Source organism: Leptonychotes weddellii, chromosome 9 (genome assembly GCF_054177405.1).
Source record: "Leptonychotes weddellii isolate Sample4059 chromosome 9, ASM5417740v2, whole genome shotgun sequence".
Classification (NCBI taxonomy): domain Eukaryota; kingdom Metazoa; phylum Chordata; class Mammalia; order Carnivora; family Phocidae; genus Leptonychotes; species Leptonychotes weddellii.
This window is the reverse complement of record NC_138377.1, coordinates 29,703,775-29,721,951: the sequence shown is the minus strand read 5'-3', so window position 1 is coordinate 29,721,951 and position 18,177 is coordinate 29,703,775. Positions and strand designations below refer to the sequence as shown.

The 18,177-nt window shown below is 34.9% G+C and overlaps 1 protein-coding gene across 10 annotated transcripts in view; it reads left to right on the top strand.

Annotated features, from left to right (window-relative positions):
• RAD51B (RAD51 paralog B) overlaps positions 1-18,177 on the top strand; it is a 780,046-nt gene that overhangs the window by 253,488 nt on the left and 508,381 nt on the right. For 9 of the 10 annotated variants that reach the window (XR_014148103.1, XR_014148104.1, XM_081829424.1 and 6 more), the window contains exons 6-7: positions 3,061-3,180; positions 4,238-4,421. Coding sequence is in view for 8 of the 10 variants with exons in the window: in XM_081829424.1 (XP_081685550.1) it covers positions 3,061-3,180; positions 4,238-4,421 (304 nt within the window). In the remaining 2 variants the exon portion in view is untranslated. Of the gene's footprint in view, positions 1-3,060; positions 3,181-4,237; positions 4,422-6,115; positions 10,286-18,177 lie in introns of those variants that run through there. The other variant, XM_081829430.1, reaches the window with a different exon arrangement.

The window sequence follows — 18,177 nt, the reverse complement described above, 5'->3', positions numbered from 1 at the left end:
GTGCTCACCATAGCACATACCCTCCCCAATGTCTATCACCCAGCCACCCCATACCTCCCACCCCCCACCACTCCAGCAACCCTCGTTTGTTTCTTGAGATTAAGACTTCCTCATATCAGTGACTTCTAATCAGCTGAGCTCTTCTCCAGGGACAGTCACCATCATCTCTTATCTGGACTGCTGTACTTGCTGGTCTTGCTACCCGTGCCCCATGTACAGGCTTTTTTCCAAATCTGATAGAGTGGTTCTTTAAAAAAAAAAAAAAAGAAGAAGTCAGATCATATCAGTTCTGCTTCCAGGTTTCTTATTTTACTAAATAATATCTAAACAAAATACCACAGACCTGGATATCAAATGGTTCATTTTCTCATCTCCCTTAAACCATTGCTCAAATTCACCTTATTAAAGAGGCTTTCCCAGACCACTTTACATAAAATAGTACTTGCTTCCATCTTTCACAATCTGTTCCCTCATCCTGGTTCATTTTGCTTTAGAGCACTTATTACCTGATGTATATAATATGTATTTGTTTGTCTCTCTCAGTAAACTGTAAGTTCCATGAGGGAAGCTTTTTTGTTTTTGTTGTTGTTGTCCATTGTCCCATCCTTAGCACCTAGAATGGTGCCTGGCATATAGTAGGTCTTCAGTAAATATGTTTTTTTAAAAAAAAATATGTATTTATTTGAGAGAGAGAGAGTGAGTGAGAGGGAGAGGAGAGGGAGAGAGAATCTGAAGCGGACTCCACACTGAGCACAGAGCCTGATGCGGGGCTTGATCCCACAACCGCGAGATCATGACCTGAGCTGAAACCAAGAATTGGATGCCTAACCAACTGGGCCACCCAAGCGCCCCTCAATAAATATGTTTTGAATGAATGAAACTTAAGTGCATACGTGAAAAGAATACTTTTTATGAAAAAGACGTCCACTAGATGGCATTGCTTTCAAACTTTATGTAATTAATGTCTGGGAGCAAAAGATAGGATCTTTTCTGTTACTCTAGCCAGGAAAGCTCTGTGATGAAGATTGTCACAAGAAATTGCTATAATTAATGTGAGGCATATAGATACTAGATTTGTATTTGGTTTTTGATTTATATATATTTTTAGATATCTTTTCTAAAATAAAAATACTTGGAGGGGCGCCTGGGTGGCTCAGTTGGTTAAGCGACTGCCTTCGGCTCAGGTCATGATCCTGGAGTCCCAGGATCGAGTCCCACATCGGGCTCCCTGCTCAGCAGGGGGTCTGCTTCTCCCTCTGCCCTCTTCCCTCTCGTGCTGTCTCTCATTCTCTCTCTCTCAAATAAATAAATAAAATCTTTAAAAAAAAAAATAAATAAATAAAAATACTTGGAGAAACTGATTATAGAAAATTATAGCATACTGGTATGTAAATAATCATTTGATACAGTTATTTCACATGGTAACTGTGAATAAAGTCACTTTGTGTCCATACATTGACCACCTTCCTTCTGAGGGGCCTTAATTGAATGGGAGAGCAGTAATAAGTTCCAGAGCTTTTTACCACTCAAGGCACCAGTTGAAATTCAGCCTAGTGTTGAAGGCAGAAAATTATTATTGTCTGTCATTTGTTGTTGCCGATGAGTTAGGTACTCACTGGTTGAGATAAGTATTCAGTACCTAATCAACCAGGCATCCAATTTTGAAAAACTTCATGTTTCTGGCAGATGTTGCCATACCTATCTTATTAAAAATCAGTGGGTCCCAAGTGTCAGAGCTTTTAGCTGACTTCTCTGACCAGCTCCAAACTTGGCAAATAGTTGCCCTAATCAAGAAATTTACACAATTTCCTCAAATCCTTAAAATGTGCCTGTCCTGTCTGTGCCAATGTCATCTCATTTTTTCCTGCTTTCATCGCTTACCTCATTTCCTCCTTTATTCCACCCTGTCTCTCTCATGCACTTCCCCTGAATGCTCATTTGATCCGTTTTGTTCTCAGTTTTTACACATCTTTTAGTAATTTTTCCTTTTCCTGTTCAACCTAATGTTGCCTTTTTTTAAATTGTTCAAAATACACTTTAAAAAATATTATTGACCAGTTTTCTCCCTTTCTCTATTTTAGATTTTTCTTTTTCATTTCTGATTATAATATATGTGAGGAATTTATTTTGTTTATCTCTTTAAAGTTCTCAGCCTCTTCTTGGGACTCATTAACTATCTAGAAATGAAAACACTGTTCTTTGTACTTTGGCGTCTTTAAATGGAACATAAAGTATAGGGTGATTTTTGTGTTTATAGTCCTTCCTCCCAGTCATCCTTGGATGGTTAAGTATCAGCTTCTTGGTAAACAGGAAATTATTTTCTAAACAAATGGATGTTGTCCAATATTCCCTTAGTAGAGAAAAAAGGATTTTCTACATTATGAACTCAAAGCCAGATCTAATGCATGGGGTAGGCCAAGTGTAGGAGGGTGACAAGGCCAAACAAATGCAAATATCATCATTAATAGCTTAAGACATGGAGCTCAGTACCAGAAAATTCAAATATTTCTGGTTAAAAATATAAAAGTGTAAATCTTTGAGTATAACTGTCTCCTATTTAAAATAATACTTTATCAGCCTATTAGATACATTTATTTTGTATATATTAAGTTTTAATTGAGAAAGCATATTTTTCTGTTCTGAGACATGGAGACTTACTGATATTTGATTGTTAGAATGATAATATATATTTGTTCAAATATATTTCTTTCATTCATGATGATGAAATTATTTTTCTTATTTACTGAACAAATCTTATAGCTGCTAGCCAAATTATCACTTATTAAAAAACATATCTATTCCTAGGAAGATAAACCTCAGAGACATTGTTGCTTACTTAACCTTAGATGAGATCTGAAAGCCCTTGCTGGTCTCATGCTGTGACTGCTAACCTCTTTTAGTGCTTATAAAGGGAGGCTTGTTTTGCTTATACCTGCTTTATTTTTGTTCTAGTGTTACTTGTGGCTTATGAGTTTCCTAAGTAAAATTCATTAGAAGTTCAGCATTATGGCCTTAAATATCATTACCTATTTTCACTTGTGCTATTTTTCTTCCCTACAGACTGGTTGAGGTAGCAGAATCTCGTTTTCCCAGATATTTTAACACTGAAGAAAAATTACTTTTGACAAGCAGTAAGGTTCATCTTTATCGGGAACTCAGCTGTGATGAAGTTCTGCAAAGGTATGCTGCTTTAGATTTTGGTATGTTAGAAATACTTTGAAGATTTATTTTTTGTTTTTTATGTTCTCAGTTGAGTGAAAAAAAAAAGTCTCTACATATGTATTAGGGTTATGGGAAGTAATTATTTCAGTGTTCTTTATTTGCTACAGTCTATTGGATGAAGTATTTCTTTAAAAATGAAAACAAGTTGAATGAGTGAAATGTTTTAGATTTAATTAATTACTTAAGTGGTGTATTAATTATCTATTGTTCCATTGGCAGGTTACCCCCAAAATTCAGCAGCTTAAAACAGCAAACATGTATGATCTCACGTAGTAGCAGAGGCTTAGGTATCTAGGAGTGGGTTAGCTGTGTTTCTGGCTTGGGGTTTCAGGAGAAGTTGCAGTCAAGCTGTTGGCCAGGGCTGTGGTCATCTCAAGGCTCAAAGAGGGCTGGAGAATCTTGGAGAATTCTAAGGTTACTCGTGTAGTTGCTGGAAGGCCTCCCTTCCTTGCTGGCTGTTGGCCAGAGGCCTCTGTTCCTCACCATGTGGGCCTCTCCATAGGGCTGTTAACAACATGGCAACCTGTCTCCCCCAGAGAGAGGGATCTGAGAGAGTGGGCATGTGAGAGAGAGCCCAAGGTGGCATCTGTAGTCTTTTATAACTTACCCTCAGAAGTGACATACCATCATTTTGTCATATGCAGTTGATCATGTAGACCAACCCTGGTAAATGTGGGAGGGGACTGCACAAGGCTGTCTGTCAATACAAGGTGGGAGTAAATGGGGGCCATTTTGGAGATGGGCTATGATAAGCAGTTTTATCCTAAAATTAGTAGTATCGTAGGAGAGCTGGAGAATGAAACTAAATGAAAACATGTTGGTGCATTTTCAAAAGAGTGCTATATGTATAGAAGAGCTGGAAATAAGTTATGATTATTGAATACTTGCAATCATTACTGTAACTTAGGAAAGACCAATTTGTTGTCATTGTTTTTAAGTTGGTTAATCTTTGCAGTACCCTGTTTTATATTATATCTTAAATTTATCTACTATTTTGCAAATTCTGCTTTTACAGGATTGAATCTTTGGAAGAAGAAATTATTTCAAAGGGAGTTAAACTTGTAATTATTGACTCTGTTGCTTCTGTGGTAAGAAAGGAGTTTGATACACAACTTCAGGGCAACATGAGAGAAAGAAACAAGTTCTTGGCAAGAGAAGCGGCCTCCTTGAAGTATTTGGCTGAGGAATTTTCAATCCCAGTAAGTTTTTTCTTTTTCTCTCTTTTTTTCTTTTTCTTTGTTTTCTTTTATGTTAAGTTCACTGACTTAAAATATCAACTAATATAATTAGAAGAAAATGTAAAACAGATGATGTGTTAAAGGTAGCATGGTCTAATTGCTATAATAAATACCACCATCTTCTTAAGTTTGTTCATCTGTTGAGATTATCTTTTTCACAGTAGGAGTCTGGAGCAGATTTAAATGTTGTTTGTAAAAGTTCCTATGTGGTCAGTCCTTTTCTCAATCCCATTGTTGACTCTCTGTGTATGTTTTGTATTACTTTTGTCACATCGAGGTAAACATTGACTACTAAAACTACATGAAATTGCCTAGGTCTATTTCTGTAGTTCCTTTTATGGCAATATTTGTCAGTTTTATATATATTTTAGATTTAGATATTATGTTATTATGTTCGGTGCTGTCTTGTACTCTGTAGGATTTGGTTTGCTCCAAATGGCCAGAGGTTGACTATCACATTTTAAAGTATTGGGAGTGATAGTGATGAAAGTGTCAGTAAGGAGACCTTGAGAGATTACTGTTGACTCCACTTTCAAAAGTGGGGATTGTGATGAGTAAATCTGAAGATGTGGGTATCTTGCAAGGGTTTGCAGTGGTTAAGCTATAAGGTCTAAGTGTGTACTGTTTGCTTTCCCAGTAGCAGTGCATAGGAGAGTTCTGCTTATTCTGCAGCCTCAGCAACATTTAGTATTGTCAGGCTTTTCAATTTTAGCCAGACATCATCTCAACAGAAGATAAGACAATTCCGTAAACTGAGGTAAGATTTAGTTATGATTTTATAATCTTTAGATTCGTGTTTGGAAAATTAAAAGCTTGGATCTTTGTAATATGTACCAAGATGGTAAACTACCACACAGCCTTTGAGATTTATAAACCCAAGCAAGAAGTCAAAGGAGAAAATGTGACATATAAAAAGTTCTACATTTCTTAATGGCTTTTTAATTCGTATTTTGGATTATATGATGTAATTCCTGGTGAAGTCAAGGGCTGTAAAGTTTATCCCGGATGATGCTCATCTTTTAAATTTTATTATAGTTGGTTAAAATGATAAATCCAAATCCATGTTTTCCCTGGCCAAGGGAATTTAAAAATATTTTGTGGGGTTACTTGATTAAATGGAAAAGTTAAGGATGTATACTTATTTTATTAATTCATAGTGGTTGCTTGACTTAATCCTATATAAAATATGAAAATTCACTTTTTAAAAGTTGTATTTATTTGCTTTTAAATAGTAATTGTAGGCTAATGTTTTCATTTTTTTTCTGAGGTAATTTATTTTCCTGAGTGAGAAAAGGGCTCTGCTTTTCTTTGTTTTTATTAGTGCCCTCTGAAAGAATAGGTACTTATTATTTCCATATCTCTCTGTCTTTGCCTTTGTTTTTCTCTTTAGAGATAAGTGCAGAATATAACATGCACTTCTGTAACACAGGATGGTAGTGGTTTTTGTGACAAGTTAGTATTGGTTTTAGAAGGATTTTGAAAAATACTTCCTTTAGGAAGTGTGGGAATTTTCCTAGCCTAATTACCTCATTTAAATGAAAAATCATGAACTTTTAAGTTTTTAAGCTGTACTTTGAATAGGCGACTCCACATGGAACTAGCTAGCTGAAAACAATATGTCGCTATCTAATTTATTATCCCTTTCAAAATCACAGACCATATGCCTCTTTATAGTTCCTCAAACATTCCAACAACCATTCCTGCCTCAAGAAGTATTTGTTATTCCTCAGTCTGGAATATTTCCCCCTCTGAATATCCATATGATTTCTTCTCTCCTGTCATCTTATTAATGGGGACTTTCCCGACCATGTAAGTATTAACCACACTCCCTGCCTCCCCATCTCCCTTATTATGCTTTATGTTTCTTTGTTACAGTTTTCACCTTCTAGCATGTTATGTATTTATGTTGATTGTGTGTGTATCTCCTCCACCCCGTAGAGTGGTCACGGGGACTTTCTACTTTCTTCACTGCTTTATTCTCAGCAGGAGGAACAGTGCTTAACACACAGTAGGCACTCAGTAAATATTTTCAAATGTATGAATTGCAGATATTCCTTTTCTCTTTGGACTTGAGTTAATCTTATATATATTGGTATTACACTTAAATATTTAATATTTGCTTTTAGCCTTATTTTGATCCTATCTTTAATATTGTTTATTATTTCTAATAGTAATAAAATACAATATTAGATAGCAGAATGTCTTATCATATAGGAGGTGTACTCAGATTACCCTGGCATCTTATAGGAAGAAAAAGAATTCTTAAGATTCTTAAGCTTGGAAAAGTCTTTAGAGCTCTATATATATATCAGATCTATAGATTTATATAGTATCAGAAAGCCAGGAAGTAGAAAAGATTCTATTTCAGTTTAGTAGAACTATGATAAGTGAATGTCTGATGGCCTCTGAGGAGTGGGCAGGAAGCCAAGCATTCCAGCCTGTCCTCTGGCTGTGGATCTGAGATGGTGGATAGGGCCAGGACCATGCCTGGTACTTTGACACTCTAGATATCATTTCATTCAAATAAGAGTAAAGAGTAAAATCACCTTTAGGTGGTGGATGAGTACTTTATTGAATTTTAAAATTTCTTTTCAGTGAACATGCAATACTTTTAATAAGTAGGAAAAAGCTAAAAGTATAATCTATACTTAATTTTGATTGTCACATTGTATGTATTTGTAAATGTTTGCATGCAAGGATGCCTGCATGCATGCATGAAGATTTCAGTCTTCTCTCTCAGTGATTGATAAAATAGACAAAATGTTAGCAAATTAAATCCAGAAAGTCAGAAGCCTGAATAACATAACCAACTTGATCTAATTGACATTTACAAAACATTCCACTCACTGCTTGCAGAAAATGCATTTCATTCAGGTACACATGAGATATTCACCAAGATAGTCAGTATTCTGGGCCATAAAATAAAACTCAACAGATTTAAAAGGTTGAAATGGTACAGTGTATGTTTTTTGACCCACAAGAAGAATAAATTAGAAATCATTAATACAAACATATCTGGAAAATCCCCAAATATTTGGTAATTAAGCAAAGAATAAATCACAAGAGAACTTAGAAAATATTTTCAAGTAAATCAAAATGAAAATACAACATATCAAAATTTGTGAAATGTGGCTAAGTCACTGCTTACAGGGAAATTTATACAATTAAATGCTTATATGAGAAAGAAAGGTTACAAATCAATAAGCTTGTAAGAAATAGAAAAAGAAGAATAAATTAAACCCAACATAAACAGAAGGAAGGAAATAATAAAGTGCAGAAATCAATATAATTGAAAACAAAAACAGTAGAGAAAAAATCAATGAAATAAAATGCTAGTGTTTTGAGAAGACCAATAAAATTGATAAAACTTTACCCAAATTGACCAAGAGAAAAAGAAAAAACAAATTAGTAATATCAAGAATGAAAGAGGGGAGGGGTGCCTGGGTGGCTCAGTAGTTAAGTGTCTGCCTTCGGCTCAGGTCATGATCCCAGGATCCTGGGATCGAGCCCCGCATCGGGCTCCCTGCTCGGCGGAGAACCTGCTTCTCCCTCTCCCACTCCCCCTGCTTGTGTTCTCTCTCTCACTGTCTCTCTCTCTGCCAAATAAATAAAATCTTAAAAAAAAAAAGAAAGAAAGATGGGATATCCCTATAGATCCTATAGACATTAAATGATAATAAGAGAATGTTATGAATAGCTTTATTCCATTAAGTTTGATAACTGAGATGAAATGAACAAATGCTTTGAAAGACACAGACTACTTACTGAGAAAGAAATAGATAACTTAAATCATCCTGTATCTGTTAAAAAATTGAATTTGTAGTTAAAAATCTCACAAAGAAAACTCTAGGTCCAAATGGTTTTACCAGTAATATCTACCAAACATTTAAAGGAGAAATATCAATTCTATACAAGTCTTCCTGAAAATTTACAAGAAAACTACAGACCAATGTCCATTACAAACATAAACCCAGAAATCCTTAACAAAGTATTAGGAAATTAAATCCAGCAATAAATAAGAAGGGACTGAGTAGAGCTTTCAGGAATGCAAGGTACATTTTGAATGCAACATTAAAATATAAAATCCATCACATCAACATAAAAAAAAAGATCTCAGTAGATGCAGGAAAGAAAAGCAGTCAACAAAATTCATCACCTGTTCATGATGAAAACTCTCAACAAAGCAGGAGTAGATGGGAACTTTCTCAACTTGACAAAGGACATCTACAAAACCCTTCAGCTAACATCATACTTAACTTATACTTAGTGGTAAAATACAGTCTTTCTTCCTAAGATTGGGAGCAAGGATAAGATAGCCCACTCTTACTATTTCTAATCAGCAATATACTGTAGATCCTAGCCAGCATAATATGGCAAGAAAAATAATTTAAGTACATTCAGGTTAGGAAAGAAGAAATAAGACTGTCTTTGTTCATAGATCATATAATTTTAGTAGAAAACCCAAAGATTCTACAGAAAAAAGAAAACTACTAGATCTAACAAGTAATTTTAGTATGGTTGCAGGATATGGGTTATACAGAAATCACTTGCTTTTCTATATGCTAGTAATGAACAATTGGAAATTGAAATTGAAAACGTGTACCTTTCATAAGAGCACCAAGAACATGAAATACTTAGTGATAAATAAGACAAAATATATCTAATATTTTTATGCTGAAAACTACAGAACATTGATGAGAGAAATCAAAGAAGACCTAGATAAATGGAAACATATCATGCTTATGGATTGAAGACTCAATACTGTCAAGATGTCATTTCTTTCTAAATGGCTCTATGTATTTAACACACATCCCAATGAAAATCCCAGTAGGCTTTTTGGTAGAAATCAACAAGGCAGCTGTCAAACTTACGTGAAAAAGCAGAAGACTGAGAAAAGCCAAAAGTTTATAAAAAGGAATATAGAGGACTTCCACTCTCTGAATTCAAGACTTACTATAAAGCCACAGTAATTAAGACAGTGTTATATTATTGATAGGGTAGATTCCCAGGTCAGTGGAACAGAATAGAGAGTCCAGAAAATAAATGGATTATGGTCAGTCAATTTTGAACAAAGAAGGTAAGGTAATTTAATGGAAAAGGGATAGTTTTTCAACAAATGGTGCTAGCACAATTGGATATCTATTTGTAAAAAACAAACCTTGACCAATTCTTCACACATTGCACAAACCTAATTCCAAATGGATCATCCACTATAACATAAAACCTAAAACTATAAAACTTCTAGAAGAAAACACAGGAGAAAATCTTTGTCACTTTGAGCAAGGCAGAATTTCTTAGTGATACAAAAACAGGAACTGTAAAATAAATTAACACTTCTACTCTTTGCAGATACTCAAGAAAATGAAGAGACAAGCCACAGACTGGTAGTTAATATTTGTATAACTTATATGTTAAAGTACTGGTAACTAGAAATATAAGAACTATGAAAATTCAGTAACAGTCTAATGTTTTAAATGGGCAAAAGATGTGAATAAACACTTCAAAGAAGATATACAGATGGCAAATAAGCACATAAAAAGATGCTCAATCATTAGTTGTTAGGGAAATGCAAATTAAAATCATAACAAAATACTGCTATACACCTATTAGAATTGTTCAAAAACCAAAACCAAAACCCTAACTATGCCAGATGCTGACGAGGGGGTGGAGCAGGTCCATCTCTCATCCGTGCTGATGGAAATGCTGAATGGTGTAGCCACTCTGGAAAACACTTTGGCAGTTTTTTTGTACAGTTAAACATTTTAATTATGTTACCCAGCAGTCTCTCCTAGGTATTCTTTTTTTTTTTAAAGATTTTTATTTTATTTATTTATTTCAGAGAGAGAGAATGAGAGAGAGAGCCCAAGAAGGGGGAGGATCAGAGGGAGAAGCAGACTCCCGCTAAGCAGGGAGCCTGATGCGGGACTCGATCCCAGGACTCCAGGATCATGACCTGAGCCGAAGGCAGTCGCTTAACCAACTGAGCCACCCAGGCGCCCCTATTCTTTTTTTTAATGCAAAGAAATTATATTCCTGCAAAAATCTGTATGAAAATGTTTTTAGTACTTTTATTCACTATCACCAAATACCACAAACAACATGAATATTTATCAGCTGGTAATGAATAAAGAAATTCATATTCAAGTAATGGAATATTCATATAGCAGAATACCACTCAGCAATAAGAAGGAACAAACTACTGATATAAACAACAGGGATGAGTCTCAAAAGCATTGTATTAAATGAAAGAAGCCAGACTCAAATGGCTACATTTTATGTGATTTGTTTTATGACATTCTGCAAAGGGCAAAGTTATGGAAGTGAGAATTGGGTTTGTGGTTTCAGGGGCTCAGGGTGGGTAGGTGAGGAGATTGACTACAAGTGGGTATGAGGAAACTTTTTGGCACGATGGGAATGGTCAATGTATTGATCGTGGTGTGGCTACATGAGTGTGTAAGTTCTTCGAAACTCAGAACTGTACACCCAAACAGGGCGTGTTTTTAAAATTATATGTTAATTTTTCCTCAAGAAACAACAAAAAGCAAATGAAGCACTTACACTAGAGGATCTCTTATGATTTAGAACTTTCTTCTTTGATACTAACTTTCTGTTACCTCAAGGAAAAGAGAATTAGCAAGTGTGTTTAATCAGTTAACTTTAGTTCAGCAGTTCAAGCTTTGGCCTAACAGCCTTCTTTTTAAAAAATTGCTGTTGTCTTCAGAATTTATGGGACAATATCAAGTTGTTGAAGTTTTATTTTATGTTGTATTATACTAGTCTCAAAATCAGTTTTGTAGGTTTTTTCCAGTTGAGTTATAGGAGCAAGTTGCTGAAGACTTATAGGTAAGAAACATAACCCAATACTTAGCCTCTTGCTAATTCTTCTTTCTGAAACATGTTTCCTTTTTTTTTTTTAACGAATATCTTTGTCTATAAAGTTAATTATATTTGGACAGTTTGTGAACGCTGCCAGCACATTAACGATTGCTGGAAATATAGTAATCCTTAATGAAAATGCGGAGGCAAATTTCTAAAAAGCTGAAATGTCTCATTTTGAGTTCAGATAGTTTTAACCTCAAAAGTTAAATCAGTAACTTGTATTTTAAATTCATGCGTTCTTTCTGGAGATGATTTATTTGTAAGGATGTAAGAAGAAATGTCCTCCCTCAGGCTTCAAGAAAAACTAACCTCTCAAGGTCTTCTTTTGTTCTTTCTTCATTAGTGTTGTATAACAAGTTATTATTATTTTAATTGAGATTTAGATCTAGATATTTTATTAGTTCTGTGGAAAGTCACAAAAAGAAGCTCTTTGGAGTAGTTTATATAGGGTATACACTTCACTAACTTTTTTTTTTTTAATGGGATGAAGAAGGAGTAGTATATAGCACATAAAATTCTAAATTTTAGGGACTTTTAGGCCCCCCAAGGGTGTTAAAGTTCTGATATTTGGTGGCCATGGGTGACTCGATCCTCTTTCAAAGTTTTAAGATGTTCAGGTAGTAACTTAGGAGAATATCCAGAGCATGTGTAAGCTGCAGAAGACCAAGGCAGGGCCATTTCCCCCTCTAACATTTTGTTATACTAACATCTTTTTAAAAGTTTTTTATGATTCATTACACTAAGGACCTTATACAGCTTTCTTTTTTATGACGTTTGTGAGATACTTGATCGATTTCACCATATTTGGGACACTAATAAAGTATATCATTATATTTTAAGCTTCAGTTCATGTTCTTGTCTTATTTTTTGTTTGTTTATTTTTTAAGAGAGGGAGAAGGTGGAAGGAGCAGAGGGAGAGGGAGAGAGAATCCTAAACGCAGGCTCCACACCCAGCAAGAGCCAGACGTGGACTCGATCTCACAACCCTGAGATCATGACCTGAGCCAAAATCAAGAGACAGACGCTTAATTGGCTGAGCCACCCAGGTGCCTCTCATGTTTCTGTCTTAAAACAAATGGTAGCCGATACAAGTTTTCAATAGACACATGGTCTATTTTTACTACTTCAGTGAAATGTTTCCATAATTATTTAATTTCTTGGGATTTCATAGACATGATTCCTCTAAAAGTTTAGGTAATAGAGAATAACATTCATGTTCATCCCCTTGATATTACTGGGATGTCTCAATCCTATGTACAAGTTAGATGTATTTGACTAGATCCATTTATTTCATTGTCTACAGAAGAAGATTATTTGCTCCAAATGGGTAGTCTTGCAGCCTTGAAAAGGGGGAAACTTGTACTGTGCTAAGAGTATTTAAATTAGGAAGCATTTATTTTATAATATGGCAACCTAGGAAACCCAATATTAAAAAAATACATAGTGTCCATAAGCCATCTAATTTATTGATACTGTTATGAGAGACATAAACAATTGCTCAGAGAATATGCAGTAGAGACAAGTCTGATGGAATCACCAAGTTGGATTTTTGCTGCTAATTACACTTCTGCAAATTCCAACAACCACCACACTGTGGTGCAGTCCTATATTCTAGCTCTTTTCCTCTAATAAGAAACAAATCATTTACACCATTTCAGCAAATTTATTTTCACCAACATCTTAGGTCTATGGTTCATTTGCATTTCAAGTCTTATCTCTACTTGCCAAAGGGAAAGCATTGTCTTCACTGATCTTCAAAGCAGTGTGTTCATATGGTGGACATAAGACGATACATTGGGATATTGGAATAAAACATTGGAAACAGGGCACCTGGGTGGCTCAGTCGTTAAGCGTCTCCCTTCAGCTCAGGTCATGATCCCAGGGTCCTGGGATCGAGTCCTGCATTGGGCTCCCCGCTCCGCGGGAGGCCTGCTTCTCCCTCTCCCGCTCCCCCTGCTTGTGTTCTCTCTCTCGCTGTGTCTCTCTCTGTCAAATAAATAAAATCTTTAAAAAAAAAAATTGGAAAATCCGTATTTACTTTTTACCTCTAAAACTTATATTTTATGTATGTTTTTAAATGTATACAAAGCATTAGGACAGTAGACTTCTATGTACCTTAATAAAGACACATTAAGGGTAAATTCTGCTTTGGTGAGTGATCAGTCGTGGCAGCCAGTGCTCTGGTTCTCTCAGAATTTCAGGTAAGCAAGTAGAGGGGATACACCCTCCCCTCCACACACACACAGTTTTTAATGCCTTATTTTTTTTAATGTCTGTGGACACTGTCTCTGAAAAATCAAATTGCTCCAAAACTTACTTCAAAGATAGTTTTTACTTGCTGGAGGATTTTGGGTGAGGAGAATTTTTCTCCTCACAGACTTTTACAATATTAGAAGAATTGTACTTTACAGCAGTTTTTAGCATGGGGTTTGGAGTCAAACGGACCTGGTTAGAGTTTAGACTCCTCCATTTACTACCTGTGTAACTGTAACTTTTACGTCTTTCAGTTTCCCAGGGGGACTTGCCCAACTTTAAAACAGTGATATAGTGATAGTTTTCAATAGATCCTTAGAAATTTAGAGGATGGGGCACCTGGCTGGCTTAGTCAGAGGAGCATGAGCCTCTTGATATCAGGGTTGTGAGTTTGAGCCCCATGTTGGGGGTAGAGATTACTTAAATAAAGTTCTAAAAAAAACTTTGAGGATGATACTTAAAAAAAAAGTTTCCCCTGATGGTAGAAACTGGTTGTTCTTTTGAATTAAATTAAATACTTAGCACAGAGCCTCACATACAGTTTAACAAATGATCAGTTGAAAATGCTGTAAGCATATAACTAATATTTAACACCTTCATTTTACAGATGAGAGACTCTTACTATCTCTCTTCCAGAAACGGTAATACTTTGTTTCCCATTTGCTTGCTCCAGGACTTTCAAATGCCAGTGGGCCCATTCTCATTTTGCCCTGTTAGCTCTTGTGGGCCACTGGTCAGCATATTTTTTCTGTAAAGGGCCAGATAGTAATATTTTATGCTTTGTGGACTGTGCTGTCTCTGTGGCAACTATTCAGCTCTGCCATTATAGCTTGAAAGTAGCCATAAACCATTTGCAAACAAATGGGTATGGTTGTGGTTCAATAAAACTTTGATTACAAAAACAGGTGGAGGGCCAGATTTGACCCATGGGTCATAGTTTGTCAACCCCTGATCTGGATGGACCCTTCTCCCTTCTCCCTAGGCTAAGCACCCAGGGCTGGTGCTACCACAGTCCAGCAATTTATAGAATTAGGAGGAAGGGAATAGAGTAGTCTACTCATAAAAGCAGTATTTCCTCAAACTAGTTAAGGCATTGACTCAATTTTAAATGCAAGTAATAGTCTCATGAACTCCCATTATTGACTTCAGTTTTATTTTAATGTCATAGAAATAGACAGATTTATAAAACAAGCTAATAACTTTATATCAGATCACACTATGAAACCATAAAAGTGGGTTGCATTTACAAAGAACACAGTACTATTCAAATTAATTACTCTGATAGATGATAATTTGCTAAATCAAATTATTGCTTGCAATATAAATAACTTACGGTACAGGTTCTTTTGGAATATATATATATATAATATATATATATTCTACTGTAGTTCATGTGATGAATCAACTTTCCCACCTCTTTTCTCTATTTGAGCTACTACAGAACCTTCTTCTGTTTAAAGGGTGACATCATTTGGCTCTCACCTGGGTGTGAATGCATATACATTTAAAGTCTGCCATTGCTCTTTTCTCATTAGTCCCTGACAATTAAAGTGATACTACTTGGCACCATTTGATTGAAAACAGACACTGACATCATGTGGCAGTTTTCAATTATAAAGTGTCTGTACTAATATTTTCAGGTCATCATTGAAATGAAAACATAAAAGTTAAAAATTCTCAGGATTTACAGACCATTGAACATATTTATAGACTACAGTTTGAGAGATTCAGTATAAATCTTGTAGAATCTTATTTCCTGAAGTTTATTCCGGAGGTGTAAGGGACATTCTGCTATTTGGATGTAAGATGGAGAATCTTTGTCTTTTTAAAGTGTGTCCATGCTAGTATTAGAAAAAAACTGAAGGCTCTAAAAGTGTTTATATATACTGGTTGAAAATAACAGAAGAGAAGAATTTAAATATTGCTTGTGTAAAATAAATTGCGATTATAGTTATTCATGTTGCCTGTTATCACTGACTTCTGATTACCATAGGCAGAATAGTTATTATACATATTATAAATTATGTATCAGATTAAAATAATAGGATTTCTTGCCAAAAGGACTTTTAAGGTCACTTTGATCAGCGGTTTCATTTTACAGATGACACTGAGGCTGGGTAGTGACCTGACTTGTTCAAGAATACTTAGCATAGGAGAGGACAGATAGTAGAATGTGAGATCTTTTTAGATGCTGGTTCTGGGATTTTTTTCTACTGTAGGATTATGTTTTTTTCTTGAGATCTACAGAATGATAATGAACTATAAACCTCTTAAAGACAGGATTGTGTCTTCTATTTCTCTGATTTCCAGGGCCTCATACTGCGGACAAGTAATACTTAGGAAGTAACACCTAATAAAATTACAATTACTGAATTATATTGTACACCTGAAACTAATACAATCTCAGTTATATCTCCATTCTAAAAAAAAGCATATATGGGGGGGGGCGCTTGAGTGGCTCAGTCATTAAGCGTCTGCCTTCGGCTCAGGTCATGATCCCAGGGTCCTGGGATCGAGCCCCGCATCGGGCTCCCTGCTCTGCAGGAGGCCTGCTTCTCCCTCTCCTTCTCCCCCGGCTTGTGTTCCCTCTCTCGCTGTATCTCTCTCTGTCAAATAAATAAATAAAATCTTAAAAAAAAAAAAAGTGTGTATATGGGACCCTGAAATAATAACACAGAGTTGTATATTAACTTCAACATGTGTGAAGAGGGGCTGAAAGTAAAGTTTTCTTTCTCAAGCTGAATAAGGAAAGTAATTGGTTAAATGGTGATAAGTAGTTATAGTTTGCGTTACTAGAACATGTACCTATTGCCTAAGTAAGATGGACCTAATTTTAAGGGTATTGTGAGGGGACCTGAAAAGTTAAAAAAAAGTTATAATTAAGGATTATGAAAATATACTTACTACATATATAGTTTCCATCCATTTGAAAATTTTGCTTTATCTTTTTAAACGTAATTTGAATTTTTTATGTTTACTACTGATGTTCTTGCCCTGTTTTTTATAGTATGCCACATTAGCTTTGTTTTTTGTTAATTTGCTTTGCTTTCCATCTTAGAGTTTTATAAACTATTTGAATAAAGGGGAATAAAAATGCATTGCTTAGATAAAAGGACTTTAACCTTCAAGATGCTTCTTCAAAAATGCTTCAAATTTGTATTTTTGAACAAGCCAACCCAGATGCAAAAAAATGCATGCAATGCTAAGGTCTAATTTTTACTGTCTCAGAGAATTCAACAAATTAATTTCAATTGTTGGTATATGAGTAGCATTGAAGTTTTTTGTCTCTTTCCCCTCTATCTTGTTCTACCTTCATTTCTTGATATTGTATAAATATTTTCTAGTATATGGGAACTAGTACCAGTTAATGGTATTTAGAAAAGTGGTATATCAAGAAAAATTTGGGTATACTCTAAACAATCTAAGAAGGATAGTCTTATTTTTATTGAAAGTTGTTGTTAAAATCCAAATTATTTTCCTGAGATGTGATTATAAACAGTTTTTCTGTTGTAGTCATCTATGTTCTTGATTATGTGCGTTTTGGGACTATGCATTGCTCTAATGTATTGCATAACAAGGTTTCTTTTGAAATATTAATGTTCATTAAACGTTTAAAGCTGTTTACAGAAAAATGAATGGAAATATGTATATTTATTATTTTATATTTTATTTTATTTTTTAAAGATTTTATTTATTTCTTTGTGAGAGAGAGAGAGCTCACAAACAGGGGGAAGGGGCAGAGAGAGATACAGTGAGAGAGGGAACACAAGCCAGGGGAGAGGGAGAGGGAGAAGCAGACTCCCTGCTGAGCAGGAAGCCCCATGTGGGGCTCGATTCCAGGACCCTGAGATCATGACCTGAGGAAGGCAGACGCTCAACCGACTGAGCCACCCAAGTGCCCCTATTTTCTTATTTTAAAGACATAAGTGTTTAAAACCATTAACTAGTGGAAATTACTTGTTTCTCTTTTTAAGTGAGGCACATATAAGGTTAAACTTTTTATTATTATTTCACAAAAGCATAAAAATATATTCTTTTTTTTCTCAGTTTAATGGTAAACTTCATATGGGCCAGGACTTCTTTCCTTTTACCTTTAGCTGTCCCATCATGCAAAGTAGGTTTAATCTTGTAGGATTATACCTTATCTTAGATATTAATAAATATTAAAAATTTAAAAAATATGCTGTATGGAAGTATTGAATCACTAAATCGTACACCTGAAACTAATATTACACTATATATTAATATAACTGGAATTTAAATAAAAGCTTAAAAAATTAAAAAATAGGAAACTAAGCCAATACATTTAAAATAATTAAGGTTTATTAGTTACAAAATTGGAATAGTATGTTTATGACTTGTAGGATAGAGGAGAGTATATGTACCTCTAATTTTGACATTTATTCTTATCATTAACATAAAAATTCAGTATTTGCATTTATGGTGAAAGCCTGATATGAAATTACTCTGATTGTAAAATAGGAATCCTAAACTCTAGATGTATATAAAAAAGTTATCGAAACTCTACAGTTATATTTTGCTGTTGTTTAATGTTATTGTATGCTTTCTAGAAATCATGTGATTT